The 25,965-nt window shown below is 39.0% G+C and overlaps 1 protein-coding gene across 14 annotated transcripts in view; it reads left to right on the top strand.

Moving 5' to 3' along the window:
* Positions 1-25,965, top strand: part of epb41l3b (erythrocyte membrane protein band 4.1-like 3b) — a 52,752-nt gene that overhangs the window by 1,708 nt on the left and 25,079 nt on the right. For 3 of the 14 annotated variants that reach the window (XM_025899988.1, XM_025899987.1, XM_025899991.1), the window contains exons 1-3: positions 9,703-9,855; positions 16,877-17,073; positions 20,616-20,759. In XM_025899988.1, coding sequence (XP_025755773.1) covers positions 16,888-17,073; positions 20,616-20,759 — 330 coding nt within the window. In that variant the 5' untranslated portion in view covers positions 9,703-9,855; positions 16,877-16,887. Of the gene's footprint in view, positions 1-9,696; positions 9,856-16,876; positions 17,074-20,615; positions 20,760-25,965 lie in introns of those variants that run through there. The other 11 variants (XM_025899984.1, XM_025899981.1, XM_025899994.1 and 8 more) reach the window with 7 other exon arrangements.

Genomic DNA, 25,965 nt, shown 5'->3' on the forward strand with positions numbered 1-25,965 from the left:
AGTATAAGGCCTGTTCGACTCCTTTCAGCACTGTTTTTGGTCTCTACCAACTGCTGGATGAAATGGCTGTCTTTATATCCAGCTGCAGATGGTGCCCAAGCAAAGCTACTTTAACGCTAACATTCCTTTCAGGATAAGTAAACAGTTTGCATTCTGCAAAGGCAAATAAAGCCTCAGCGAGCTTTGGGTGATAAAACTCCTTCAATCATTTGCTAAAAGCATCTCTCTCACTGCTGCATTGTTATTTCATACATTCCTATGATGATAATAATACAGCCAGTTTAAATATTCAAAGCAGGTAAAATAAGTAATATTTATGAAAAGTTTAATCCACAAAATCTCTGGTAATTTGCTTCTTCACCGGGAATTTGTAAGTTTGTGTTGACCACTACTTTGAAAAGATCACCATCTAGAAAAATCCAGACATGTCCACCTTTTGAAACAGCTGATCTTTTCTAACTTTGGCAAAAAATGTGCATAATCATGCCAAACCTAATAAAACTATTAGGAGAGGAAAGTTTTCAGGACACGTTTAAAGGATGAATTCCACTTAAGGCAAGGCATTAACTCCAAACAAGAGTTTTCCGGCATGCTCTTCCTCCAGCTCTTTCTGGAAAAGGTACACTGTAAATTGAAAATGGCAAGCTGCACTTACAGATTAGCCAGTAAAACATTGTCTTAGCTGCAGTGATTTATGTGACACAGCTGGAACATGGAAAAGGCTATTTAAATGTTTTTGGGTGTCCATGTTGCTTGTTGATTTTTTTTTCCAAGTTGGACCAGTGGAACATGGGAAGGTTGTAATTACAGGCAAGCAGCTGGGAAATTCCAAATTCTGACAAAAACTCCAACGCTGTATTTTTTTTTTTTTTCAAGCATGCATAGTTCACGAGATATTAAGTCTGAGGATAGGGGGATGTTATAATGGAGTAGTCCTTTAGAGTTCCCCATGTTGCACGTATAGCCTTTTGAGAATCAAAGGATTTTCTATAAGTTGTATTAAATTTTATTTTGTTTTTTTTACTTTGTTAGCTGCCTCTACACTATATACAGGCAAAACCAGATAAAATCTCTTCGTTGTGGCTTAAAAAGAATCATTCATGTCACACATCTAAGGCTTTAAGAGCTACACAAAGACAGATTTCCTACTGTTGTTTTGATGTAATGTTGCTGCTGATAAATCCTACCTCTGCCTATTCATCTTAGGAATTTACATCAATGCTGCTGTCAGTTTAGTACATGATCAATAGCACTAGGTTTGGACTGCAGGAGAATATATTATTTTTGCTGCTCTTTGTTGCTGTGACTCATTGTGCTGCTGTATGAAAACCTGTGGAAGGGCTAAGTGTGTGACTCAGAAGTAAGAGGTTAAAGGTTAAAAGGAACAGTCAGCAAACCCTTGTTGTTATGACGATTCATAGATAAGTAAGGCAAAGGTTGGAGTATTGTCTGTGCACTTTAATTGGAATGAAATGGTTAAACCAGCAGAGTTATTACATTAAAGCCACAACTTTCCCATGGTGCGCATGCTGGATTTTAACAACTCCTATTACATTGTCTTTGTGGAAAGCAATATATGCTTTTGAACTGAGTGTTTCAAATCAATCTATTTTTTGCAGTCCTAGTGAAACTTGGGTGCTTTTGAATAGTGAGCCACAATTTTAAAACGTATAAGATTGAATTCTAATACAAAAATTGTGAGTTTACATGTGATACGTATATATTTAAAATGACCGAGGGTTTGCTGTGGCTCAGTAGGATTGTCTGCTAATTGAAAAGTCATTGGTCTAATCCATGGCTTCTTCAGTCTGCACATTGAAATATCCTTGAGCAAGATCTGTGTTTCTCCCTCAGAATCCATCAGAGTGCGTGTGTGAGAGAGAAAGACAGAAATGTTGGATAAAAGCTGTTGTCTGAATGTGTGTGCGACTGGGTGAATGAGCCCTGTAGTAAAAACGACTTTTAAGTGCTCAATTGAGTAGAAAAGCACTACATAAGTACCAGTCTATTTACAGTTTCGATAGCAAAGTCTTAATCAGTGATAATCACAGACTTTGTGCCTTCAGGTGTACAGTCTAGTTCAGTCTATTAAAGCAAGTTGAACCCAACGCGTGAGTGTAGCGCTGCTGTCTTCAGAGGCTGGAGGAAATAAAACGTATGACTCAATCTTGTTGCAGTGCATTGATAAGCTTGTTGGGAGCATTGTTATCTCCCAGCATGCCCAACCACTTGAGAGCGGTCTGGAGCGGTCTTTGCCTTATAAAGCCGTGGTCTGTGCGATGGTACCCTGAAAGTCACAGGCAGCAAAGAGGTTACGGTTTCAGCTTAACCTCCAATGGGACACTGGGCAGGACTTCCAACAGTTTACATCAGACTAAAGCTAAGAGTCTTATTGGATAGAATATTTCATATTCGGTAGATATAAAATAAAGTCTTCATATTTTTGCTAAGTGGGTTTCTTGAGAGTTAAATGATGCTAGATGAGAAGGTTGACCCTAACTTAAATCTTGAATCTGTTTTTGGCTAACGCTGCTACCTGGTTAGCATTATTTAGCACAAATATTCAAAATGGTAAGAAAGGCTCAACTTTCATGAAGTATCCCCTGGTTTTCCTCTGTCTCGCAGAAGCACTCCAGGAAATAGTCTAAAACATCTCTCCTATAAAACCACAGCACAGGCTGCTGTTTTTAATCCTAGCTTTCTGTACCAATTAAACAAGAGCTCCTTTGCTAATTATTGAGCTTCAGAGGTGTACAGACAGGTTAGCTTCCCCTGCCCCCACATTCCAGCCTTTATGCTATATTAAGCTAAGCTCATTGACTTTTGATGGCAGCTTCATAATTACTGCAGGTAGATTAAGTTTCACATCTAACTGTGGCTAGGAAGGGGGGAAAAGAGCTTTTCCCTTGAGAAACAGTGTTGAGTGCTTATTGAAAATGTTGGTTTTCATGAAGTCAACACAGATAAATATTTCAGATTTAATTACAACAGTTGAGAGGAAAAAGTGTGATTTATTGTAGACTAGGCTGGTTTGGATTACATAGTCGAAATCCTCCTTAAAGTGCTTTGTTTTTCACGAATTGGTATCCACAGCAAAGCCAAAAAAGGAAGCTTTTCTCTCCTTGTTGCCACATGCTACACACGTGCCGCCCCTCGCTTACTCAGACAGTTCCTAACCAAAAGTTACTTGATGTGCAAAACTGTGAATTCCAAAGGTTGGAAATACAGCCGTCATTTATGATTCCTCGAGATAAGATGTGCTTCCTACATGCGGAAGCCAAGCATCTTATTATTACTTCATTTTTTTTTCCTTAATCGGCAGCGTGTGCCTTTCAGCCAGAGCTGAAAAAAGTGTAGGAGGTGTAGTGTAATGAGGGTGTGCGCAAAGTGGGGTGGGGGGTTGATTTGGAGGCTTTGCCCCAGTGTGGGGTGTCAAAATCAGACTCTAATTTCCATTGTGTGCTTGCTGACCTGCAGCCCTTTGGGAGTGAAGGCATTCGCAGCTGAGTTGAGCTGGACAGTAGGGGATGGTAGTCGTGACTGGTTGGAGGTGAAGTTCAGCCCATTCGATTTGAGTTCATTCAGTTCAAAGTGTAATTTACAGACGCAGCTAACACAGTCATAAACTCTCAAAAATGCATTCATAGATTGGATAATGGAACTGTAAAAAAACCCTATAAAAGCCACAGATTGCACTCATTAAAAATGCCTTTTTATCGGAATGATTCAGGTAAGCATAGAAATAATATACATCATCTAGTGAAGTATGTCTCGTGGTGTGTTTGAAAACCCAGCAGACAAAATGGAAAGTGATCCTGTGTTTGGCAAACAAAAAACAAGCAAAACAAAAAAAACATTTTAGAGTAGCAGTTATTTTCCTCCGGACCTGGGATTTGCTGAAACTGCTAGAATTTTCTTTCTTCTTCTTTTTGTAATTGGATCACACGGGTGATTTGCCAGGTTTTGTAAGGGACATGCTTCAACTTAATTGTGCATTGATGAAGTGCCAGCTTGCTTGTTCTGACCACACTACTGTAAATTGGATTGCTATAATGAACTTCATGAGGTTACTGATTATAGAGAATGAGCATATAGACATATTTATACTTAATTCACACAGTAAAGCTTGTTTTGAGGAAAATGGTTTTGTTTTTTCCCCCAAAAAACTAGGGCTGGTAGTATTACTTCTCACTTTTTTATGTTCTTGTGTTAAATGAAAGTGAAATGTAAGAAGATCAGCTGAATGCACCTTCTATTACATTTCAGTTTTGAGTGGGTTGAAATAGAAGCGACAGTGGTAGAGCTGTTACTTATTGTTTTTTGTCTTATGTGTTCTGATTTTGTTCATACTTGTTCATAGATTTTACAAGTAAACTGGGTTCAAGGTCAGGGTTCTGAGCAGACCTGCACGGGAACTCGGTGCCTGTACACAGCAGAAAAAAGTGAAGAGTTAAGCAGCCACATAAGCCAAGTCGAGTCCACAGATCACATGTTGTCTGTCTTGCGTGGTATTAATCATTTTGCTGACCAAGGGCTGTTCTAGAGACTTGGAAGAGTCACCGATGTGCACTCACTTATCTGTGAGTAATTATATGTGAAGATAGAAAGTCACAGCACAGTTAAAGGCTGAGACTTTATTGCCTCAGATTTCAATAACCATTGAGAAAGGGTGAGACCCGCCACCTGTTTTATTACATGTTGAGCTAACAATTATATATTAAAAAAACACAAGTGTTTAAATATTTTTCTGCAGAACAGTTCTGACTGTTTACCTTCTGCCTCCTAGTATATACAGACTTTTCTTAGAATTTATTTTGGATTTTCAAAACAATCGAGACAGTAACACATTTTGAACATTGACGTGGAACTACAAAACTAGCTGTTAATTTAACATTAAATCAGACAACTCATGGATTTGTGAAAACACTGCCTACAATATATACTCTTCCACTTTGAGGAACTTTTTTTAGGCTACCAGCTGACAAAAACCAAAGGAATTCTAACAAAGCCAGGCTTAAAATATTAGCATATTTAAGACCTAGTCTATACAGTCCCCTGTTCATGTTGAACACTGAAGCAGATTTACTGCAGTAGCAGAAGACCACACTGGGTTCCACTTCTGTGAGTTAGGAACAGAAAACTGAAGCTACAGTTCATACCAGCTCCCCAAAGATGGACACTAGAAAGCTGTCAATGTCTCTTGATTTCTTAGTCCTGATTTCTGACCCTAGGGTCAGAGTTTGGCATAAACAACATGTTGCTGCTGGTGGTGGTGTAATGGTGTGGGGGATATTTTCTGGGCATTTTTAGTGTTTAAAAAAACAGGATGTTTAAACGCTACATCCCACCTGAGTATTGTTGTTGACTTTGTCCGTCTCGTTATTATCACAGTGTGCACATGATGGTTGCTTCGAGCAGGAAAACGCACCGTGTCACAGAGCTCAGATCATCTCAAACTGCTTTCATGACAATCAGATCACCCTACTCAAATAGCCCCCACACTCGCAGATCTCAGTCTGATAGATATATTTGGGATGTGGGGGAACAGGAGATTGGCATTATGGATGAGTAGCTGCCAAATCTACAGCAACTGTAGTGCTAACAGGTCAAATGGAGCAAAATCTAAGAGAAATGTTTCCAGCAGCTTGTTGAATCTGCCATGAAGAGTTGAGGCAGCTCTAAAGCTAAAAAAGGGGATCCAACCCAGTATTGGTGTCTGCTTTAAAAAGGATCCATTTTCTGATGGTGTATTTTGGTCTCTTTTTTTGCTGCGTGGTAGCCAAAAACCGCCTCATGATGCATTAAGGGGATAATCCACCAATGTCACTACCATCACAGACTGTAACAACTTCATTACAGAACTACCCAAAATATATTTAAGCTACTTCCTTCCCCTAAAATATGAAAGCGGGAGGAATGATGATGATTGATTTGAAACAACTTTCATATTTTATCTTCTATCTTAGCCAACATATTTTTTTAAGTTGTTTTTCATGACCAGCAATAAAGTCTGTTTGCCTTTGTTAAGCAGCTTAAACATTTAACAAATAAAAATGGTTAAATGTTATCTAATGACCAAGCTAGATTACATTTTAATGCTTCAAGTATTCAATGTGCATTGATATTTCCTGCAGGGACAAGCTAATGTGCAAGCTCTCATCCCTTATTTTACTGCATTAAAGTCATACCGCCGCGACCCGCTGGCTAGACAGGCCCTGATGAGCAATGTCTGAGACGATCAGTCTGGTCATACTGCGCCAGACTCCACCTGCTCTAAATGTAGATAACCATTGTTTAGCTGGACAGAAAAAAAGATATTGTAGCTAGTTGTTACAGCCTCTTGTACACTATGTTTTCTCAGAGAGCCTCATTGTGGTAATGTGCACAACAATTTGTTTTGGAAGCATAAGCTATAGTTCTCATTACAAAAACAAGACAGGACGTGAAGGGGAGGGCGTGGAACAGACCTTCACTGATCTCCACTGGTGGTAAGGGTACGTGAGAAAAGCAAATCCTTTCACTTTTTTGTGGTTAATGGACATATCACTTTAATACTCAGGCTGGTAGCCCTTTAAGTTATTACATTTACATTTATTATCTTACAGGTATTACATCATCTCCTAACTACACAAGTAAAAGATGTTGGAATAAAAAGACTGTATATAGTGTAGTTTAATTACTTTACTATATCCACTAAATATAAAACTTTGTTTTATGACTTGTCCACCGAGAGACTGAATGAGGAAGCAGCTGTCTGCTTTCTGTATACAAGTGTCACTGTGTGTTGTTCTGCTATGTGGAAAGCACGCCCACTTCGTCACTGTCACTATTTATGTATGAATTCAGCAGAAAGTTCTCATTAGTGTTCACGACTGCATGTTTATATTTGTGTAGCGTATTGTAAGTGTGGGCATCCAGCATGAAAGCAGTTCAATGAAAGAAAAGTCAAATGGGTGATCAAGTTGGGTCCAATTCCCACTGGGAGGCAAAACCCACAAATCCCCAGAGGGAACAACCCAGACTCTAATTAAGAACTTGCTTTTATGTCTGTATTTGTGAATGCACACAGACCAATATGTATGCCTGAGAGAGCGCTGCAGATGTGCGTTTGCGTCGCTGCGTTCACATCCTCATAATTTCCTCTTTTTATTGTGCCTTAGATTGTTTTTCAGTTGGCAGTGGATGATATAGAGATTGTATAGCTTCAGCTCTGTGACAGAAGTAGTATTTGAATCCTTTATGAAAGTAAAATGGCTACTATACCATTTACTACAGAGTAAATGTCCTACATTGTTCAGAAATATTCATGGGAAAATGTACTTGAAATGTAAAAAGTGAAAGTGCTTGTTGTGCAGTTCCTGTAAGTGTTATATTTCTGGAAAAATGATACTGATGCAAAAACTTGTTCCTGTGGATGGTCAAAGTGAGCTTTTTTTAATAGTGGTGACTATTTTAACCTGAAGCATATTTTTTAAGCTTATTACTGCTTATATATGTCGAATATATGTTGTGGGGTCCTTACCCTACAATATAAAGTGCCTCAAGGTGACTGTTGTTGTAAATTGGCTCAATATTAATTGAGTTGAATTGAAATACTAGTCTGCAAAGTAACTGTAGCCGCTACATAAATATCAGAAAGTAGAAAAGTGAAACATTGTTTAATGTACACTGTTGAACTGAGATTCAAGTCACCGCTCTGTCTAGACACATTTAAAGTATATACACACGCACAAGATTCTGAAATGTTGAAATAGAACATGGCAGAGTGATAATGTTTGTTTTTAATTCTTGGAGCGTGACCTATGTTGGATTTTTGTGGCCGATCCTGTTTCTGTAGCCTAAAAGCATTCTGATATAGATATTTTCAGTTTGTGTCTCCAGCTCTGTAGCTAACACGCAAGACATTACTTTAGATTCAGGATTCAAGATTCAAGAGCTTTATTGTCAATACAGTAGTATACACAGTATACAGTGTACCGAAATGCTGTTTCACCCTAAGCCCCCCATGGTGCATTTATAAATATATAAAGGATATATCTCCAAGAGATATAAAACTAGGAATTACAAATAAATAACATGCTAAGTTTCGGTAAAAATTAAGGGATAAAAAGGTACTAATTACTAACTATACAATACTATAATGGTAACTATACACCACCAAATGGCACATATCAGACAATATATGCACGGATGCCTATATTGGTGGAAGGGTTGGTGGAATGTTTTTTTCAGTGTTATATAGATGATATTTTTAGTAATGATTTGTTATTTGTATTGTAAACAACGATTGCCTCTATAACACATTAGGTAAATGAATGGAGCATATTGGCGAACAATATAGGCTTCAGAAATTGTTTTTAAAATTTCTTTATTTTAAACAATTTTTAAACAAATTAAAAGGTCCACTTATGAGATTTGGTTGCTGTGTGCTATGCTTGGCGCAGAAGTAGATTTTAAGAACATTGTTAAATGAATTCTTGACCATTCAGTTAAAAATGGTCCTACTCACATTGAAAACTCAATTTTAGATAAGACTTAATTTAGATTAATTTAAACAACTTTTCTATCGTGCCCAACTTTTTAAGAGTCAGTTTATTTTAGAAATTTTTGTATCTATTTTCAAATCTTTTTCTCAAACACATTATTCATATAATAATTCAAGTGATTATAAAGGCAACAGATTAAACCATTTTGAAAATTACATGTTAGAGCAACGGGGTTGTACACGCTAACATGGCTTAATGGATGACATACAAGTAAATGCTCAGGACCGCAGATATATTTTTTATTAATATTTTAAATGTTTGTAGAATATGTTTGTTTTAAATTGATTTTTTTTTATGGTAACAGGATTGCAAGTAACAGACTGAGCACTGTTAGGGCAAAGTGCTAGTGTTAGTGTTTTCATGGGAAAAGATGCTAGCAGTGGAAATAAAGCAAGGAAACTTTGAATTTGATTTGTGTTCTTTGGGGAATATGGGTAAGAGTGTTTTGCCTTGATTGGCGTGGCACACTCCATCTAGCCAGAAAGGATTGGAAAAATACGAAATATGTCAAAGAGGGCCTTTAGTGTCCCCATGGTGTTAGCACAAGTTGCATGTCATATCACCATGTTGTCTCTTCCTTTAAATGAGTTCCAGTAACAGTGCTGCATAATTACTGTTCTTTAAAATATGTTGATGTAAAAAAAAAAAAAAAAAAAAAAAAAAAAAAGATTTAAAACTGTAAGCGATAAGTGTCAACTATTTTTTTTTTTTTTTAAGTGGGATTTCTAAGTCATTTTAACATCCTATTTGGTTACAAAGAAGTTGAGAAATTGTTCTCAAAGAACTGTTTTGTATTTTAAGGCTTTAAAAAAATTATCTCAGGAAAAGTGCAGTTTACACAACAAAAGTATGCTTTAGTCTTTTTGCGCATGCATTATTTCCAAATTCATGGGTGGGACAGAAAATACCCTGCAGACTGTGGAACGGCCCACAGACACCTCTGAAGTGCACAATCAGTTGAGCACATCATCCTTTCTTTGTTACATTCCTCCACTGATTGACTTTAATTTAATCTCATGTCCTTACATAGAGATGACTCTCAGTGCCGTTCGTCACTAAAACAACAAACCTCGTGTCATTAATTGCCCTGCTGTGCGCGTGCATGTGCGTGTATGTGTATTGGGAGGAGGGTGCTGCTAAAATAATGCCCCGGCTGTCCTGATATCCCACAATTCTACTCTCGGCTGCATAGTGGAGTTTGATAGGCTGGTGGAGAGGGGAACTGCAGCAGAGTAGCACCGCTGTCAGGAAACAGAAGCCCACTACGAATGCAACTCGCATAACCAGCTGAACGAGGACGCTGTGTCTGGTAATAAACCCATTTTCTTAGCTGTTTCTCTTTTGTACCATTACACCGAGGCTCACTTAGAGAAGATGCAAGTTTCGCGGCTTGAACGGCTCTTTGTGAGGTTTTGTCTCGTGCCACATTTTCGATCGCGTGCTCACAGCACCCGCGGCCGATGACAGATGATTAACATTAGAGTACAGTTTTACTGTATCTACTCAGGCGGAAAAAGTCTAGTGGACGTGGCTAACTGAGTCAGAAATGCGGGTCATATGGTTTTCTTTCTTTTTTTATCCCCCTGTGGTTTCACATTGTAACCATTCGGCGCGTAACACTGAAGCAGAAAATGTTGCCTTTTGCCGACTGAGCTGCCTGCAGCGGTGGTTAATCTGAAGCTAAAAGTCGGGGTATGCACGGATATTTTAAAGAAGCGCACCGCTTAAGGTGAAGCTGGCTAACGTGCTCAAGTTTCGGGGCCAGAAAGTGGGTGAAATGGGTGAAACGAGACGATACAGATGCTTGTCCGACCTTTAATCCCTCCCGTTTTTACATCAGTGAAGGAGAGCGCTGAGTCACTGGCAGGCACTGTTACAATTTGCAGACAATTAATGGATTAAAACTGTCAGATTATCCGAGGTTAAGACGACATACTTCGGTGTTTTTGATCTGCAGTGCGGTAGGCGTGGTTAGGGGCAGGATGACACGGTCTGGATCCTCTTTTAGCATCCTTACATCCTTGCTGCCACAGCATGCAATGGCTGGAGTCTGACTTGACAATTTAATTAAGATGCACAGTAAGCTGCTGTTGCAGTAGCATTGAGAGGCAAGAACATTGTGGGCATTGTAGGCAAGGATTCATAGTTCGTTTACTTAGGCTGCACCTCTGTTTACAGCTTTAGTTTGCACAGTGACAATGGAGGAGGCAGTCTTTTCATTTCACTCAACAAAAACTGCTGACACCATTGATTTTATATGAGGAAGACCCAAATTTATATTGGTCAATATTGTTGAATCATGATTTTTGGCTTGTATTTATACATATATAAACCATAATTTGTCTCATATACTTCAGAATAAGATGCTCTGACATCTGTAGCTGTGATACAAATGGTGACTCTCATGTCAAAGGCTACAAAGATGAACAAGGACCATTTGTAACTTTTTTTCTACTTCTAAATGTCACTGATCAGTTATTTGTCCAGCTGTGTTTGTGTATATATAATATAATGTAAATATGTCTAGACAGACAGGTGACTTGATTATGGCACTTTCATCATCAGGATTTTGTAACACAAAAATTAGAAATAAAATCACACGAATAGCTTTTTAATGATCTGATCATTACTAAGACATATTTTTAATAGTAAACCACATGATTATGGCTCTGCTAGCTCACTCAGACATCAGTGTAATGGCAAATTGATGATCTTTGTACTTTTTTTGTCTGTAACAGCTCATCAAGCTGGATTAGGTTGTAGAATAATGTTACCTTTAAGTTCTAGTAGACACAATGCCATTTAGTGACTGCTCTTAATGGGAATGCACTGGTATTCCATCAGTATTTTTCAAGTTAGTCATTCTTGGCCTAGGTCTGAGTACTGTCCAGTGAGCATAAAAGTAATTTAAAAAAAATAATCAGCAAACGTACCTTCAAATTTACACAGTAAACAACGTAAACGGGGAAATAAAAGGTTTATTTTAACCTTTTTTTTTTTTTTATTCATGCCAGCAGGCATTATTAGTAATTAAGTCAGATTTACTGATTGTAAATCTCCTAAAATGCTTAATCCCTTCTGGTCCGTCTCGGCCACAGTATAAGAAGTTATTAGCTTCTCATCAATATACAAAGACTTAGTTCTAATCTTTTACATTAACAGGGGTTTTTTCCTTTGTCAACTAAAGCAGACAACTCAATCGAGAGCCACTAACTCCAACAAATCCTATCAGACAGATTGTGTTTGTGTTACCCTTTCACAGAAGTCATCCTTGGCCTTAAGCAACTGCATGTCAACAATCCCGCGTTGATTGTGTCACACGGTGTGCATAGTCAGAATGGAATAACAGTAAGATAGCTGTGTTGCCCAACGAATCATCGGAGGCCTCGCTGCTAAAGACAGTAATGCTAAGAATGTAAACGCAGCAAGCCGACAGGATTTATGGCCGCCTCAGCAAAAATGCTCCCTGCTTGGAGTCACCTTCATGTGACCAGTCTACCTTCCCCAAATTCTGCTCTTGAGGTCTCAAGTGTCAGCTAGATTTGTGACGGTTCAACCAAAGGGCTTTTTAAAATTGACATCTGAAACGGCTGCTAAATTAATCAAATGTGCAAATACTATTTGATTATCAGATGTCACAAGGCTGTTTTCATGGAAGTCTCAGAGGAACCTTACAGGGATCATTTGAATGACTTGCACTCTTAAGCTGTAAACTGGCAATGGAGTGTACACACAGAAGCCATAAAACATCTGCCTCAGATGCTTGCTGAGTCTAAGATTTTACAATTTCACGCATATATTGTCTTGCAGGGACCTTTTACAGAGAGTTGTTTTTGGAATGTCTTTGCCGGCTCTATAAATGAAACCCATGTTTTTAATTGTCAGAACTGTTAACATGCTCAATTTTTCCTACGCCAGAGCGGGAGAACATTCAACCCAGTGTGGTATAAAACAGATCTGGGTTGTGTAAAATTCTTGAATCCAGTGCAGGACTAAACTGCACAAAGCTATGTCATATGAAAATGTTGTAAGGATGGTTTTCAACTCAACTTCTGATTAAGTGGAAATGGCATTAATGACCTCTATTTCATTGTTGTCACCTTGCATGATGTCCAATCAGGTTTTTGTTGTTTCAATAAACATTGAAGCTTCCTGGGATGATGCTGGACAGCGTTTTTGGCAGAAGTCTTAAAGGTTTAGGAAGTTCTAAAGCTGTGATCAAAAAGCTTTTGAATTTGTTAAGACAGCACTTGGCATTTTATATATGGTGGTAATCTGTCGTCTTTAGATGTCTTTTTTTTGTCAGAAGTACAGCACAAACCCAAAACATTTTTTTTTTTTTTTTTAGCAAAGTAAGGTGGATCTTTAAATAAAAATGTTTTAATTACTTAAGTTATTTATTTTGATAAATAACTATTTAAGTAATAAAACTAAAATGATTTATCTACTAAATCTACTAAACCACAGTCCTATTCAAAAACATGTCAATAATTTTGTTAGTCAGGACAGTTGATAAGACTTTGGGGATCTGCAGAGGTGCCTTATTTGAATGTCCAGACCAGCTACGTGATATCCTGTTACAGCGGCTGGGTTTTGGTCTGCGACAGCTGTCGGCCCTGCGGCCATGCAAAATGGTCAAATCTTATTTGGCAGGCCTGCTCGGGATGGGCCTTGACGTGTCAAGCAACGCAGACTATTCCCCTCCATGTAACCTCCATAAGTCCCTGAGGGGTAATGATCGTGGGGGCAGGGGCGGCAGGGATGGGCCCAGCTGTGGTGTACTCTGGCTAATAGCACTCGACACAGATGGCAGTCCCTCATCCTCCCATGTGTGTGCGTGAGACTTAATGTGCACAGGCCCCTTTCCAGCAGTGTACATTACAATCACACATGGCCCTTAAATGGAGGTCTGCATGCATGGGCAGTACTACTACAGTATTTAGTGTCTGTGATCAATTATGTAATAATGCAGCTACACACCGATAAAACCCTGGCTGCACTTTTAGGATGGATGTGAATATCCACTGCAGTGTGCTACCCAACCATTGCAGCTCAGTGGGATTTTATTGGTCTGTCCAGTGACAGACAGCAGGTTTTATTAACTGTGGGCCTCTTTGGATTCACAGAAGGATGAAGCATGATAAAGCAGTATTAATGTTTCTTCAGGGGTGGGTGGTTTCTACTTGTCCTTCCTTGGAAGGCATAACACAGAGAGTATTAGCTTTTATCTTAAGGTGTGACTGAGAAGACTATATCTGCTTTCATCAGCTCACATTTGACCGTAAAGCTACTAATCCAAGAGGTAAATTTGATTATGTCTTTGACACTAAGTGCTTTTTTTCTTCTTCTGTGAGTGCTGACTTCTACTTTTATTACTTCCAGAATTTACAGGGGGAACAAACAGCTGTTTTAAAACTTCCCGTTTTTATAATCCGCTTCTATTTTAGACCTAGTTCCCAGTCAACAAAATGTTTTGCATGTAACTGATTCTAGATCAAGTACATACATTAGTGAAGTTGAGGTGAGCGGATGAGCAGTAAGTTCTGTCCTTATATACCTGTTGAAAGGTTCGTCTTGTAAGTTTACTAGAGCCTTCAAAAAGACTTGAACTTGATAAAATGGCGTTGAATCTTTTCTTTTCCAAACACACATTTTTGAAGTACTTTGGCTGAAACTTGTATTCTATATTGGTACAATATTGGGCAGCTACTAGCAGTAATCCAGGGCAATACATGGCTTTCTTTCTGAATGCATAATTTATGTACCAGTCCATGGTGGAGGGCCACACACAGGACTACTGTGTAGGCTGTTGTGTTGCCCTGTGAAGAGTGCCTGTCACCAGTGACTGAACTTATTCTTCCTCCATTTCTATGGTGCTAAGATGTTCCGTTCCACCACTCCTTCCATAGTTCCTTTTTCATGAAAGGATTAAGAGAGGCAAAGGTTAGCTACGCAGCCATCTTCTGTCAGCTGATTAGTGAGCCGCGCCTCAACTCTGCCGCACATGACACAACAAAGTTGCAGCGAAAGAGGTTTTGACAGGATTTTTGCTTGAATTCAGCTCAGTGGTCTTTTACATTTCTTGTCTTCACTTGGAAAACATGGGTTGGAATTTGGACCTTGTGACTTTATTCCTCTATTGAAAGTGCTGCTGCTCAGGCTTTTAATCTTGATTAGGTCATCTTTATAGCCCTTTTTATGAGGTCTGAAGTTGAAAAGTGTTTGATCAGCACGTTGCATTCAGTGACCCTTGGAGCTTAGAATGCTCATGACTTTTTAGAAAGCATAGTTTTAACTCATTTGAGTCCATGAATTACTGTTGCTTTATGTCCGCATCAGTCTGATCCATTAAATGACCAACAACATGCTGGTTTGAAGTGTTTCTGCTACTTGGCAAAGTTTGAGTTTGCATTATTTTTGAACTGCTAGTTTGAAGCAGTTCCATCAGGATTTAAGAGGAGTGCTCATTAGCAAAGATGAAATATTTTCTGGCATTCAAAAAGCAATTTCCTGCTTAAGTAAAGCATCATTCTGCATTAGAATTAGCAGCTAATACCAAATGGCTTTGAATCAAGGGGCTGACAACACAACCTTGAGCCTATTCAGCTCAAAAGTATTTTGAAGTTAAAGAGTGCAAGATGAACAACACAGCAGAGGCATGAGGTCATGTAGTCCAGCTGTTGATAATCTAGACGCATGGAGCTGGACGTGTTGGCCAAATTCAAATCTTGAAGGTTTTCAGAGATTTTTTTTTTTTTTCTTCAGTCTGGTAAAATGTCTTGAAAGGCTTGTAACAAACAGATGTAATCAGTCATACCAAGTAGATGTTATCTTGTTTTAATGTGCTCAACTTTTGAGTTGCAGATGTTGCCATTTCTTAATGACTGTTTGATTATATTTGGGGATTGCCCCTAAGAAGTGTTGGTTTAGTTGATCCAGACAGTGCCGACCATGCCCACGGCTAGAAGAAGGAGATCTTCCTTGGAATCTTCCGTGCTTGCAGTAAACACAGCCCTATAAATAGAGCTCAGGGAAAAGCATACCAGCAGCAGAATGACAGGCATCCATACTACAAAACCCAGGCTCTGTGCAGCAGAGGCGCAGTGTGCCGTTCCACACACAAACAGCCTCCAAACCCCACATCCCAGTGTCAAAGACTGTGGGTACAGTTAGCCTCCAGTGTGAGCTGTCCTTTCTGTCATTTTTGTTTGTCAAATCTAGCCATTAGATATATCCTCATTACCCAGCCTCAGGCCCTTGGGACCACATCCATCGCTGGTATGCTGCTATTCACAGAAGCAGAAGGTCATGCTATGAAAAACACGTACTGGTGCAGCTCAGACACTTTGGATTCCTGAGTGTAAACACTACAGAGAAACCGGGGGCTTGTACTTTAACACAGAGTTAATCAGCTATTTTGTGTCGTTAAATTAACTGCAGATAAGAAAAATGCAGATTACTTTATGCTTTCTCCAGTGAATCGCTGCTTTTCATTTAGTTTTCCTCTGTGGAATCAATATATTTAAGTTTGATTTTTTTTTTTGGTTTATTTTTGATATTTGCTTCAAAAATGTAAAATATCTTAAACTTCAAATTCCCAGAGTTGTCTGAACAACAGGTAGAAAGCATAAAGCGATGTTTTTTTGTCTTGTGGAAAAAATAGTGGAGCTTCACACTGGAGAGCTTGAGATGTTTGACATTTCCATCGGATTTTATCAAATATTTAATCAATTTAAATCATTTTATTATGGTTTGTCACTTAATTTCCTCCTAATCAGCAAATTAGCCCAATTTAATTAGACTAACTCACACATGTAAATTTTTCACAGATGCTTTTATCAGAATGTGAAACAACTGCAGAAGTTAATAAAGTATTTGATTAATAAACTGACAGAAAAGTAATTGGCAAATATATTCAGACATTTTCCCAGACTTCTTTTTTCTCATATTTTAGAAACCAATTTATAATAAAAATACTTGCGCAAATAGATATTTGTTACAGTTGTAGATATTATTTTAAATTCGCTTAATTCACCTTGGTGAGCTTTGGATATATTGTAGAATTTGTTGACGTCATGGTACAAGCAGTCCAAGCCCTTAGCATTGTCAGCTACTGACACTACTGTGATTAGTTAAAAGGGGGACGTGAGTGCACCAAAGCCACTTGCATTAATGCCTATTCTGCTGTCAAACAATATCCACATCTCTGCATTTGCATCAGAGGGGAGCTTATCGTTAGACGGGCCCGAAAAGCGGCGCTGCATCAATTCATAACAAGTCAGCTGACTCATCCACTTTTCCTCTTTACCCTCCATTTTCCTCCACTCCAGTGTGATTTACCATGACAACTGAATCAGGCGCCGACTCGGAGGCCAAGCAGCCACAGGAGAATCAGGAGACAGAAAAGGGGAAAGCAAAAGCGGCATCCCAACCCAGCCAGGCAGCAGCCGAACCCGCCTCGCCTCAGAACCAACCGGAGCAGCTTCCAGCCGCCGTCGGACACAGCACCCCGGCCAGGAAAGAGCAGGTCAGCCTCTTTGTAACCACATCCACCCACTGTCACTTCTTTTAAAAATGGAACATCAATCCATCGCATCCACCATGATTTTCCTTTTAACATACTTTTACTGAATTTAATATTAGGAAAAAAACAAAACAAACTTTGCCACTTTAATCAAGAATGATTCTTTTGTGGTGTAAACATTGTATAGATCCTTTTGAATTTGACAAAACATTACACGCCATTCATCCCTCTTCTGAATGAATTGTGGCTTTGTGAGGAAAAATGGAAATGAACATGGGGAGGGGGAGAGAATGTGAAGACGTGACCTCAGTCCTCCATGGCAGTTACAACCCTGCGTCAGATGTTTGTTTGTTTGTGAGGAAAGCCTGGTGTTCAGTCAGAGCTCCATACTTTTTATATATTAGAAATGGGAAGACGGACAGATCAAGAAACCTTCAATTGTGGATGCTTTCTTTTCAGGCTTTACAGCAACTAAGGCAGTTTGACAGATATATTTGCTGTCACTGATTGGCCACACACACGGGCAGTTTGGTGAGGGATGATTTTAGTCGTTTTATTTTGCTGTCTTTGTGTCCCACAGCTGCAACTTCATGCAGCTGTGGGGACAGTGATTGGAAGAATTAGGGAACAACCTGGAATTAAACCCGTTGAGTCTGAACTATGACGAAGACTTTTAGTGTATTTTAAAATGTATCCGTAAGATTGCACACCACCTCGACGCATGAACATGTTTAAATGATTTTACATGTTTGACAAAGAAGCTGGACGAGTCTAAAACCAGAGAACAGTGATCTCTGGTAGTATAATATTATACCCTGTAGCCTATCCATGTTATATCTGATGAAGCCTGGGAAGCTGCTGATGTTATCTGAGCACTAAGTGCTTGTCTTCAGGTTTTGGCCCAAACAGCCTTCTGGCTCACTATTGAATCGATCTGCAGATTGAATTTCCAGTGCTTCCAAACTACAGAGGTTCAGTGTGAGGTAGATCCCTGCTTCTTCTCTAATTTACTACTTGAAAGAAAAACATTTTCACCAGCTGCACATGCTTGCAGATGTGGTCTCTTACTGTGGTAGTTAGTAGAAAATGTATATAAAAAGTTATATCTCAAACAACTTAGCAGTTCACATTTTCAGTCTACAAAGTGTTTGTGTTGCTTTAAACATCTAGGATGTGTTTACTCACTCAGAAAACTTTAAATCCATGTTTTATATTTTTTTCCTATTGCTGGGTTTAACCTAGTCAACATAAAAAAAACTGTAATAGGTTTGACTGATGTTTGATATATGAAGGGTCTCAGATCGCATTAGAGTAGGGATTAGCTCTGAGCTCTTATTATTTTTGCTTTCGCATGCCATCCCAGGCATGAAGCTAAGGGCTGTATTTGACTGCAACTCTAGATTACATTTAAAGGTGTAGGCTTTATTTTGCATGAAAAACTAATATTAAATAGCAAAACTGTTTTTCTTTCTTCCCCTAAAGCTGCACATCTGGGTGACTTTGACCTTTTAACTCCTTGATATGTTGGAGCGTGTAACCATAGTTTGAATGTGTTCAGGCTCAACCCCACTCATTCAGCAGGTTCTTATCATGATGTGGAAAGGAGAAGGATTTAAATGGTGCCTTTGATGAAAAGAAGCTTACACGTGAATCATAACAGGCTGTAATGAGAGAGCAGCAGTCGCAGGGCGAGGTGATGGATAAATTAATTATATACAATGCAGGGTAATGTGGTGAAACAGTGATAAAATAAATTACATGTTTTCATGTTAACAAAGTCTGACTTGTACAATATTTTGCATTGATGTTATTGATATCATTTATCTACATTAAACACTTCTGTGGTAGCCAGACTTTAATTTCAGCTGTAGGCTTTACATGGGCGCAGCATTGCTTTCATTGAGATGCTAATACTTGACTGTGTCTGCAATCTTTATAAAGTTATTTAGCGTTGCTAACAGAGCATCCTATTCCCTTTGGCCTCAGTTGTCCTTAGGAATGGGGTTTTAGTCATAAACCAAAAATCTTGGACTATTGATGGCGCTGGATTTAAAATACTGGGAATCCAATTATTACCCTGTCTTCCCAGGGTAATGCTTATTTGTGCTGCATTTCTCAGACATTAGTCAAGCACTTGGTGAGATATGTAAGATGTATACAGAGACTGGATATAAAAGATGGGAGTAATATGGCCACCACAAACATGTGTTCTGAGAAACCGAGGACACTGCATGCTCATACAGTAGTGACTCGTCATTCACAGCATAGCCATGTCCTAAAGCATTCCTGCTCCGTCATCTGCTTTTATCTGAATCGGGATCAGGAATTGAAGCAATTGAATGGGCAATTGTTACCATAAAGTGATTAGGAAAGCACCTACTGGGATAATAAGGCAAGTGAGAAGTGGGATCATTATCTTACAGGTTTCTACCTGAGATTTCTTTTTGCATCCAGATGAGTCGCTCCCTGCTGGCCACTAGAGAAAATGCTAAGGCAGCTCCCCGCTGGCTTCACCTCTCAGGCTACAGTTTGTGGTTTGGTCCAAAGTGAACATTGCTGTTCTCCTAGATCCAAGTAGCTCCAGGGGAATAGTAATACATATATATGATCTTCTTTTATAACTTGCAGTGTTGCCCACTGAGCTGATCGACCCCAGGATTCTTTCAAATTCACACAGCTACATTATGCACCCCTTGTTTTTCCACACTGAGGATGATCAATGATGCACCGTCAGTGTTAGAGCTGCGTGAATTGCCAGGAGCAAGACTGAGGGGAAATCACACCAGTCTGACACAACACTGTCGGCCTTCCCTGTGAGACACATTCTCCAGCAGGGTGCATATGTAACTGTGATTTCATACATCTGTGGTGCCTGTTCTCACCAGTCATACGTCACCCATAAATGGGGGGGAAATGTGTCTTGTGGTATTTCCTCGAAATTTTAACTTGACCTTTCATTCTTGTGTTCTTTAGGAGTCATCTTATTCTTCTATTGTTTAATACTATGTCAAAATGAGTCTACAGGGAGAGTAGTCCACATGAGCTGCAGTAGATACTGCAGGAACAATGCAATGAAAATGGCTTGAAGAGCAAGATAAGAAATGTTCTTCATCAGAATAAAAGGGGGGAATTAAATTCACTGTATGTAAGAAAGAAAAATGTCTCGAAGCAAAGGCGTCTATTCAGCATAAAGTCAGTCAGCAAAGGCTTTGTTTTCAGCGAAGTGGAAAATTGGATTTTCTCTCCTTAAGACAAAATGGCGGTACACCTCTAGCTGTTTTCAGTGGGACCTGATTACATTCAGTCAGGGTCCCAGTGTCTATTTTTAGGTTTACATTAACGGTCATTTAGGTAAGGAAACTTCTCTTCTGGTGGACATTCAGAGACGTTAATGCTTCTATCCACAATCAGCATAACAAGGTAGAGGCAGCTCATTACTTTTAACAAGGAAATTCCATTCAGCTCTCTCCCAAATGTAGAAAACTGTTATTGTAAATGTATTATTCTCATTATTTTTAAGTGACACCTTTTCCTCTTTTTGCCAGGAGCAGCAGGAAGAGGATCTGGTATCCCACAGGTCATCCACCAGTCGTCTGTCTAGGTCTCCGCTGAGAGGAGTCAAGAAGGTGAAGATCATGCAGTGTAAAGTCACTCTGCTGGATGGCTCCGACTTCACGCTCAATGTAGAGGTGAGACGCTTTTAGTTTAACACAGAGTGGTGGTCATTTTAAATATTCTGCTTCCATCAGCTTCTTCACTACTTTAATATTTAAGAGACGTGAGCCACATGGAAACTTCTCAGGGCCAAAAAGAGAAGGCAAGAATACTGAGATCATTAGAGGGGGAGAGATGCTTAAAGGAAAAATATCATTCTTGGACACTAAACTGAACATACAAATTATTTGTGCTTTACGCAAATATAGTAACAGTTAAACATACATCAGTCTACGTTATCATGACTATAGTCATATTACAGTTACATTCTTGGTAGCGATGGACCGATCGCCTGGGTGGGGACCGGAATCAGCTGATTTCTAGTTTTCAGCTGTGACTGCTGAATGGCTGGTTAGCTTCCTTTATGTCGTGTTTCTATAAGAACTTGTTTATGAGCCCTGTTCCAACACTTTTGTCATGTAAAGTTATCTTTATTTTTCCTTCTGCGTGTGAAATGCAGCTCATGGCATTCCACTGCATCATTATCATCATCATTATTATTATTATTATTATTATTATTATTATTGTTATTGTTATTACAGTTGAACGATAGGAACAACCTTACGTATTGCTTTAATATGTAAAACAAACGTTTCCTGTCAGGGCGTCAGAAATCATCAGTAATCACATGATTTGATAGCTTGTGCCAGTGGTCTTGTCCTTTACCCAGAATTCATCTGTGTGTTACTTTTATGATCCCTGCACGTTGCATTAGCAGAATAAAGCTGCTGTTTTGACGGCCCTGCTTAGAAGCAGTGATTTCACGCTTTTCTCCGCACACTCGCATTTGCATTGTCAAACTGTTTTATGGGATTTTGTTTTTCCTCCAAACCTTCTCTGGATAGTCTGTAGGGGGGAACAAAATATTCCTGTAATGGTTCTTAAATGTTCAGTTCTTACTTCAAAGCTCATCTGCTCTCCAGAAATAAACCCTTTGAGGAAAAGAGAGCCAACAATCAGTGAAAAACATGTGTCTTTGTGTTGTAAATGTGAAACTCAGAACCCCACACTAGCCTAGAAGCGTGGCTTTTATCATAATGTAGGGAAATTAAATATGGAAATGGGATATTTTGGGAGGAGAAGAAATGGAGCGTGAGTTGGTTGTTAATCATTATTAGCATGGCGAGGTGTGGATGGAGTCATTACTTTCAGAGCTCGATAATCTGTCAAAGAATTTTATTTATTTATTTGTCAGTTTGCTGTGTGGTTTTGACCAACTGTGTCAGACTGTTTTGAATTTCTCCATTTGTATTATCTCAAATTGCTTTGTAAAGTTTCTCTAAAGCAGAACTGTGTTCACTTGAGTGGGACCCTCTGATAAGCTGCAGTCCTTAAGTATCGAGTATTCAGGAATAACCTCACTGACTCTAATAGAGCCTTCGAGGCAAATGCCTTTCTGTTGTAAATATGAGTTTAGCTCCACAGCAGGAACAGCTGCTTTCTGCCCTTCAAACAGTCTTTCTTTCTGTCTGAGCGTCATTAATTCAGGAGTAAGTCTGACTTCTGAACTTATGTGACATTTGGCTCGTGAAATATTTCTTCCATAGCAAAGTTGAGTCTTTTGTCAAAGTTAGGAAACTTTGTAGGATTCCCAAAACGTGTTCAGGCTGAAAAAGAGAAGCAGACCCTCCTCTGCAAATCTCCTTTAGCGGATTCCTCCCCACCAGGGGCTGGGATGGAGGGATTAGCTGGCTGGTTTGGTGGTGAGATGAGGTGATGGGTTCTGACTGGGAAATGGGGGCAATTGTTGGAGGGAATCAGTGTCATTGACGCAGTGTGTTGGCATGATCACCAAGGCCCACTGTGCCACTGGAAGGACTTTTATTAAGGATGGTGACGTGGAAGTGGGGGATCAGTCTGGATTTGTTAACCTTAAGTCAGAAAAATGTTTTTTATTTGTTTTAGTTTATGCTAGAAGAGCTGCACTTGGTCTAAAATATGAACATTGTAACAAAACAAAGTAATGTGTGAGAATTTTCAATTAAAAACATTTCTTGTTTTATTGAAATGTTTAATAAATGTGTTACACAACCTGAAAAATTCAAAACATGGCTCTGAAGCCTTCTTTCACAAATGGCAGGTAATTTAAAGGAGTATCTCACTAATTTACTGCTGCTAGGCAACGTGCCTTCTGTGTTATTACCAAACATGGCTGAAGCACCAAAACACAGGATCCAAACACAACTGAGCAGCATCTTTGGTTTTAGTTTGGCTTGATTGGCCTGTAAATGGTTTAAAGTAAGCTTAATATTAAGAGATAAAGGTCTTTAAGCCAAAGCTGAGACAACCTTTACCACCAAGGGTGGTGGTGGTTGTTGTTGTTGTTGTTGTTGTTGTTTTAGTTTTGTTTTTTTTCTGACTGAAGTCCACTCCTCCAGATTCACAGAAAACCTTATTGATGCTTTTCTTAAGCAAACTGATCTTGTGTGTGTAATCAGTAGGGTTACACCAGACAGCAGCAAGATGTGACCTAATGGTGTGCTTTCAAACATGTTACGTTATGAGATTTATTTATAATGTATCAGTACATACGTTTGTGTTTATTTTAATTGAGTTTACTTCAGATTGTTATGAATAGACGGTCAGTTCTTTTCTCACAATTCTCAGAAAAGAGAAAAATTGGTAATTAAAGTTTCTAATTTTAAATTCTTCTTTTCTTTTTTCATCTTAATACTTAGTGTTTACTTATTGCATCCCATCTGCTTACTATCCTGTAAGCTCCCAGTGCTGCCCACCTGCTAGGATGGGCAAAGCAAAGGCTTTCTTTGCTCCACTTTACTATTTCTGAACACTAAGATCCATTATTTTAGGGAATACTTCCAGATGACTGTGGATTTGGTGTATTAGAGGGGATATGAGCTACTCTGTGGAGTAAGAAATATAAATCATAGAAAAGTTGACGATTGTATCGTCTAAAATGTTTGATTATACAAAAACATCAAGCAAAAATGAGAAAACTCACATTTAACCTTTCAAGCATAGCTCATTGCCTAGACTGCCCTGTACTTACAAAACGTGAAGTTTGTGTTAATTTAGTTTGTGTCAAAAACATGTTATTTTTTTTGTCTTTCTTTTTAACCATGTACCCAATTGAACCCGAAAAACTGATTTTTATTTTTTTTATTTTATTTTTTTTAATGCTAGATTGTAAATACAGGAATTTTTATCTTATTTAATTGTTTATCTATTACTTAACTACTTTGGTGTAGTATAAATGGTAATGAGGGGGGGGCTTTATTCATAGGAAAAGCTGTAAAAGTTTAAAATCTATACACTCGTTCACATTTTCCAACACCTTCCAGTGGGTCGAATTGGAGTCTTTCCCAGGCTGATTCTGGACCCAGGGCCTTTCATTTGACACCCCTGGTTAAATAAATAACAATATTGTTACAGTGCAGTGTTCTGCTTAGAAATGCTTCACATAGACATTTTGTGACACTCTGTGTTAAAAAGCAGTGCTTTTTTTTTATTTTTTTATTTTATTTTTTTAAATTTGTGGGTGCAGAAAGAAGTGTGCTGCGTGCTGTTCGAATGCATCAAAAAGTGGAAAGCCCTCTTTACACCTACTTGGGACATTTACCTTTCTGCACACCTTTTTAACGAGTAATGCTACAAAATCAAGCTGTGTTAATCGATGCAGCGGCGTGCATGACACCTGCTTGATTATGCTCTTAATCACAGCAAAGGTGTCTCCATTTGTGCATTGTTTACAACAGTGACTAATACTTGCAATCACTATGATATAAAGCAGGAGACTAATAAGTTCCCTGCTTCCCGTAAGGCTTTTCATAGCAGCAGTTAAGGCACTAACATGACCAGTCAGAAGAATTTAATTTCAGCTTTAGGGGGAAAAAAAATGCTCTGTGTGTTCCTGCAGCTGAGGGTGAGTCGGACAAAAGCCAGGTCAGCTTATGGTGTTTGACACAGTAGTACAGCTGATGTCAGAAGACCCTCAGATAATTGCCAGGGAGTTCTTTTCCTCCTCCCAGTCCAGACTTGAAACTGGTCCAGAATGTCAGGATTTGACATTTTTATCCTCCTGACCTTGTAGTTTTCCAGCTCAATTCAATTTCCTCCTGTGGGGGGAAAATGTCTGCGCTAATCGTTTCCTATCATTTTCTATGACACAAAACTGCTGAACCGCTCTCCCTCACTTCAAAGGTTGTTGAGTCTAAGTGGAGGCAGAAAAACATCCCACACAATGTGTTGAATTGCTTTCAATTAAATCATCCTTTCTCTAAAGGACATGAGAATTCATGCTAAATTTTGGCTTTAATTAGAGCTAAAGTGATTAGTCAGTGAGTCTGTTGGCAGGCAGTTATTTAGCCTATTTTGATAGTCAGTTAATCAAATTTAGTCTTTTATCTTTGTGAAATTAATATTGTTGGCTTTGGGACAGTCAGTTGGATGACACAAGATGCCTGAAGGGAACAAAGACTCTGGAAAAATGTGTTGTCTAACATTTTATAGGTCAAGTGATGACTGAAAGTGTTCTTAAAATGACTAGATAACCCTAATTAAAATAACAGATAAACCATAATGCATGGTTTGATGCACAATTAACTTTTAATCCTTGGGAGTGTTTAACCTCTGTGAAGGTCTCACTGTCCTGATTGAGCAAGCCTTCCCCAATTTAAGATCAGTATACTTCTGATTTCTGGTCTTTCTTTTGCTAAAGAGCTCCAGGGATACGTGTCCAGTACCCCATTAGCTTATTTATAGATATAGTTTAATGATTGGCAGCTTATTTGACTGATCTGCAAACCTCTGTTTGCAAATCACAGCCATTTTTTGTCTGTGTCATTTAAGCCAGCTTTAAGTGTTGCATTGAGAGGAGATTGTCACACCCAGGCAGCAGTAGGCTGACATAACTGTGCTAATTCCCTCGGAGATGTTCTGGTAGGATTAACTCTCTGCCTCTGTGGCTTTGTTAAAATCACCCGCGCACACACATGCAAGAATCTTCTTATTCATGCACAGACACATCAGTTCTTTGTTTCACATCCAGGATGTATTATTGCTTCCATGTGAGTGTGGCAGATACATAGCCGTGCTCTGGATAGGTTAGGCTGTGGCTGTGGGTTTCAGCCGATCCAGACGTGACGAGCTGGCATTGGTTTTGTGCAAGCAGGAGACGTCTGTGTCATGGCAACTCAGGCCTTAAAATATCCCCTGTGAGCT

The sequence above is a fragment of the Oreochromis niloticus genome, linkage group LG18 (assembly GCF_001858045.2).
Source record: "Oreochromis niloticus isolate F11D_XX linkage group LG18, O_niloticus_UMD_NMBU, whole genome shotgun sequence".
Lineage (NCBI taxonomy): Eukaryota > Metazoa > Chordata > Actinopteri > Cichliformes > Cichlidae > Oreochromis > Oreochromis niloticus.